At 40.2% G+C, this 6,000-nt stretch overlaps 1 protein-coding gene across 1 annotated transcript in view; it reads left to right on the top strand.

Moving 5' to 3' along the window:
- The window catches only part of si:ch211-186j3.6 (neural-cadherin), a gene marked incomplete in the record, with an annotated part of 280,048 nt that overhangs the window by 167,506 nt on the left and 106,542 nt on the right, over positions 1-6,000 (top strand). Inside the window, 5 exon segments of the mRNA XM_014015180.1 lie at positions 562-724; positions 1,434-2,102; positions 3,531-3,722; positions 3,934-4,377; positions 5,014-5,344. Coding sequence (XP_013870634.1) covers positions 562-724; positions 1,434-2,102; positions 3,531-3,722; positions 3,934-4,377; positions 5,014-5,344 — 1,799 coding nt within the window.

Here is a 6,000-nt window from a genome sequence, read left to right as displayed (position 1 = left end):
AAATAAACCATGTCATAGGATCATATAAACACACCATGTCATAGGATCATATATTTTATTTTTCAAACATTTTACAATGAAAATAAACCATCCATTTTAAAAATTAAATCCCTCGTCCTGGTCAATGGAAAACCGTAAAGGATAAGTGGTCGATTCTTTATATATGTATTCCTTAGGATGGTCAATGACCAGGCAAGTGAAAGTGGCCACATTAGTGAATGATTTAATTTTGATTGCATGGTTTTTTTGTTCTTTATTATTTTATGTTACAAATGAAATGAACAAATTTCTAAATAAATAAATATATAAATGGAAAATAAATGAAAATGCTAAACAACGATACAAATCAAGTCAAGCAAATTGCTCCCAGATGAAGGTTCTCAGTCTTCATTGCCTGATTGGTGAAGTAGTCATCCTACAAATCAATACAGTTCACTATATTTTTGTAACTTGTACCGTGTCCTAAAAAATTATTATCAATGATTTTTATGAACCATTTGCGTGTAACATGATTTTAAAGAGAATGTGTAATAAAACTCACAGAGYTAAACTTGTGCTCAGGTACAAACTTCACGTCCTGGCTTCAGATGGGAAGTGGGAAGATTATACAACAGTAACAGTAAATGTGGTGAACAAGAATGATGAGGCACCAATCTTCACAGTCAACGAGTACTATGGCAGCGTAACAGAGGAGTTGGATGGTTCACCCGTGTTTGTTTTGCAGGTGCAGTGTTTTTATTTCAGCTGTACTATTTTTTTTTTTTATTTTGCATATCTGTGTGATCACCATTTCCTTAAACAAGTCCTGACTTTAGGAAATATGAGAAAAAAGATCATCACCAGTGAGGTTACTGAAGATTTGTAACTTTTCATGTGTCAGATGTATTGGTTTATAACTTGCCGACTATAGTAAGTTGTGCAATTTACAAGCTTACCTAAACAAGACCACCCATTCAGCTGGTCAGTTTTTCTGTTGCGTTGTGTGCACATTACAGTTGCACAGCTGTGCTGTTCTGTCAGATGCTATAGTAGAGTTCATTACCTGTTGACAAAAACCTGCCAGCAGGGAATACCATTTTCACGAGGTGTTGTTCTTAGAAACCAGTAGTGCTTAGAGAGCATTCACGTGAATGAAAGATTCTGTTTTCCAAGCAGAATGTGCTACAAGTATTAAATTATCTTCCTTTCCTTCTTGTCTTCTTGTCTTTTCTGCAAGTACAATATGCAGACACGATAATTTGAAAGAAAGAAATAAAAGCAAGTACTAGTAGACTAGACAATTTATTTTTTGTTGGATTTACCCATTTGAATTTCTGACCACACCGTGAAGTTGTTGAATTCTTTCTATTCAGATACTTAGTGAAACCYCTTTTTAGTATACAACAAATGCACATTTACTATTTTCTTTCCTTTCTGTGGTTACAATGATGTAGGTGACAGCATCTGACCCAGATAAGGATGCTGACCAGGAGGCCCTGCGTTACTCCCTTCATGGTCAGGGTGCAGAGAGTGAATTCATAATCGATGAAGTAACGGGGAAGATCTATGCCCAGCGGACCCTGGACCGCGAGGAGCGTGCGGTTTGGCGTTTTGTCGTCCTGGCAACAGACGAGGGCGGTGAGGGTCTAACAGGCTTCACAGACGTCATCATCAATGTTTGGGACATCAATGACAACGCACCCATCTTCCCCTGCGCTCTCAGTTGCCACGGAGATGTAGCAGAGAACTCTGCGACAGGAACTTCTGTCATGGAGATGAGTGCGACCGACCTGGATGACTCGGCTGTGGGGCAGAATGCTGTTCTCTCTTATAGGATAGTGGGCAGTTTGGACGCCACAAGTGCTGAGTTAGGAGGAGTTCCCACCTTCTCAGAAATGTTTACAATCAACCCCACCACAGGGACTATAGCTGTAGGGATAGGTGGTCTGGACAGAGAACAAGTTGAGTCCTACCTCCTTGTTGTGGAGGCCAGAGATGGAGGAGGAATGACAGGAACTGCAACTGCAACCATTCTGATCAAGGATATGAATGACCATGCTCCAAGATTCACTGATCACTCCTGCCTGGCACGGATCTCTGAGAATGCAGAACCCAATGCAGAGGTGAGTCAGAATTGCTTCAACATATACGGTTACTTACCGTATTTCTTCAAGTATAATACGTAAAATTAAATCCATAAAATCATCCATAAAGTTGGGGATAGTACTATACTCGGATAAATATTTTTACTTATGTATCCATCCATCCATCCATTTTCTTCCGCCTATCCGGGGTCGGGTCGCGGGGGCAGCAGCTTCAGAAGGGAGGCCCAGACCTCCCTCTCCCCAGCCACTTCTTCCAGCTCCTCCGGGGGAACTCCAAAGCGTTCCCAGGCCAGCCAAGAGACATAGTCCCTCCAGCGTGTCCTGGGTCTTCCTCGGGGCCTCCTCCTGGTAGGACGTGCCCGGAATACCTCACCAGGGAGGCGTCCAGAAGGCATCCTTACCAGATGCCCGAGCCACCTCAACTGGCTCCTCTYGACGTGGAGGAGCAGCGTCTCTACTCTGAGTCCCTCCCGTACTTATGTATTTTAACTGAAATATCGGCTTCATTCACTAAATGCCTGAGTCCAGAAATGAGACTGCATCGTGAAAAAGCAGTTGAAATGAGCATACCTCTGACTCCTCCGTGCTTCAGAGCGAGATAGTAACAGATCCAGGCAGGTGACATGATGTGAAAACGGGGAAAAATCAGTCCTGCACCTTAGTAATGATAGCGAACTAATGACATTAGTATGTGACTGAGCCGCTCCTCGAACAACAACAAACACATGTTCGTCTGTAATGACTGCCGTCTACCGGTGTTCTGAAAAAGTTTGTATCCCTGAAAAAATGTTTCCCCACCAGAGGGGGCGCTCGCGAGTAGGAAGTAATCTGCTTTTCCCCCACAAGATGGCCCAAATCTCATGTGAAGTCTCTGACTTTTGTGTTGGCGCATCCTGGTGGACTATGTGTAAAATGCCAGAATGACGCTGCTACAGCTTATATTTATATTTGTTGTCAAAATACCTTTTTAGTATATATGTTGTTAAAATAAAATGAACAATCCAATGATCATTTTACTGATATGTATAAAGACTGCGAAGGCTGAAAAATCTTGTAGTCTGTATGAAATTGGAGGTAGTTTGAGGATTAATTTTTTATGCTTTTTTAAGCTCAAAAGGTGGGGGGGGGTCGTATTATACATGAAATCGTATTATACACGAATAAATGTGGTACTTACTTTACTGAAACAGTAATCCAGCTGCTATGATGCATATTTTTTATATCTGACTGTATTTTTTGTACAGTACATACACATATTTCATCTATAACTTTTACTTTTTTAACCACAAAAAAACTGTATTGTATTCACTTGAATCTGTTAGTCTGCTTAGTGTGTTCACACTTTTTTTTTCCTGCACCTTTTAGTTAGCAATGTTCAAAATATTATACCTGATGCATAATATTTTGAACTTTATGATTTTACACAGTATTACTGTCTGTTTTAAGGTCTTGGAACTGGCTGCAGAAGACCGGGACACTGGAGAAAATGCCCAGTTAACCTTTAGTGTTGTGGCTGGAGATCAAGAACAGAAATTTTACATGGTCAGTCTCAAGCAGGAGCAGCGAGGCATCTTGAAGCTGAAGAAACGTTTGGACTATGAAAGACACAGTGAGCAGAGGTTCAACCTCACTCTGAAGGTGCATGGTCATTTTTGATTCAACCTGTTTCTTTTTTGTTTTGTATAGTTCCTAAAATTAGTTTGAGGATAAACGGTCTTAACTTTTGGAATGCATTAGAAACACTGTAATCCAGCTCATCATTGTTTTGTGTGACAGAAAGTTTTTAATGATATGTCATGGTTTTACTTTTCCATCATGTGTGATAATGTGTATGTGGTTCTTCTTTTAGGTTGAGGACTTAGACTTTTCAAGCTTTTTGCACTGCTTGGTTGAGGTGGAGGACTACAATGACCATGCCCCTGTTTTCATTCCACACTTTCTTGCTCTAACCCCSCTYCCTGAGGATATCAGCGTGGGGACCAGTGTGGCTCGTCTGGTGGCCAGTGATTCAGACTCAGGCCAGAACCACGAAATCACCTACAGCCTGTCAGAGGACTCAGATCCTGATGGTCTGTTCGCTATTGACCAGTCTGGTGTACTCTCAGTGTCTCGTCCACTAGATCGAGAGAAAACAGCCCAGCATCTCTTGGTTGTCATAGCATCTGACCATGGGATTCCACCTCTAACAGGAAGTGCCACTGTTCAGCTGCCTCTGTTGGATGTAAATGATAATGGACCAGAGTTTGAGGCTGCATACTCCCCAGTAGTTTTTGAGAATGTTGCTGGACCACAGGTAGGCTTGAATCTTTTTGACAGTGGTGGGCAGCACTAATCTAAAAAATGTTCCACTAGCCCTAAAACACTAACTCAAATATGTAGGTCCCCTAATTCTAAAGCACTAATGCACTGAAAGTTTTAGTCAAAGCTAATTCTAAAGCACTAAAATAACCCAGTCAAACCGTGAACATTCTTCAACAGACAACATGAGTCACATGTTGCCTTGTAACTCTCCTAAGACGTATCATTGACATTCCACAGCTGTATTTAGGTTCATATATTGTCACCTGGTGGAAAGGTGACACACATATGAACAGAATGAGTGACAGCTTCACCTTCAGCTGTTAACATTAACATTGATCAATAACATCTATAGACCTCAGTTAGTGCTTCTAAATTTAGCCTATAAATTTAGCAAGTGCTAATCCACTAATAAATTTTAAAATGAGCAAAAAGCCCTAAAGCACTAATCAGGAAATTAGTTCCTCTATTAGTGCTTTAGGGGAACTGTGCCCACCACTGCATTTTGATTTATACATATATTCTTACTGAATGTTTTACATTAGTGGTGATACTGAAGACACAGTAGCTTCAACAGAAACTCCTCCCTTTTTAAAAAATGACAGCTCCTCATCTTCTCCCTCTTGTTTAGGTAGTAAGGTTGAACCAAACATCAACTCTCATCCAAGCTGTGGACAAGGACTCCCCTGAAAATGGGCCTCCTTTTCATTTCACAGTGCCCCCGGAGTATCGCTACAGCAATGATTTCTACCTTCAGGACAACTTGAATGGAACAGCAACACTAACAGCTTTGAGGACATTTGACCGTGAGCGCCAGAAAGAGTTTCTCCTTCCTATAATTATGAGTGACAGTGGTCATCCAGCCAAAACAGTGACCAGCACCCTGACTGTGACCATCGGTGATCAAAACGACCACCCTCATGTGTCAGGGGAGAAGCAAATTTCCATCAATAGCCACAGAGGTAAGAAAATCTTTCCATTTGTAGATGAGGGGGGAAAACTGCTCTGGCACATCTTCCTCCTAAACATTTTAAATTTAAAAACACGTATATGCTGTGTGGGCTATGTTCAGCCTGAATGTTTCCCAAAGTGCTGTTTTTTAGACTTCCTCATTCTTTTTGAAAATTTGTTTGCACCACATTTCTGGATAAATGTGAAACAAGGTATGCCATTTTTTTGTGAAGAATGTTTCTATATGTTGTAAAATAAATCTGATTATTACCAGAGACTAGACAGTGATGGTAGGAGTCATTACACCAAAATGTTTGTTGTGAGTTGAAACCCATATTAAATTTAGATGAAAGCTGCTAAGGTCCATCACATCCCAGAGTTGCCTGACTTTGATTACTTTGATATTTAATATTACCTCACCATCACTTAAATGCTAACTCTTCAATTTTGGAAAACAATAAAATCACAATGAAAACAATAAAAATGACAAATGAAAACAAAAAAAAATAAAAACAATAAAATGACAAATATTTTTCTCTTTTAGAAGTAATCTCAATCTAAGAAATTATAAGGCAGAAAGTCACTTTTTTTCTGACCAGATCTTGAAATCAGAAGTAACCGTATTGGTAATTAATTGAGTCTGTTTTAAAAGTAAGACAATCTGCTT

This window comes from Austrofundulus limnaeus, unplaced genomic scaffold (genome assembly GCF_001266775.1).
Source record: "Austrofundulus limnaeus strain Quisiro unplaced genomic scaffold, Austrofundulus_limnaeus-1.0 Scaffold124, whole genome shotgun sequence".
Classification (NCBI taxonomy): Eukaryota; Metazoa; Chordata; class Actinopteri; order Cyprinodontiformes; family Rivulidae; genus Austrofundulus; species Austrofundulus limnaeus.
This window is presented reverse-complemented; position numbering and strand designations above follow the sequence as displayed.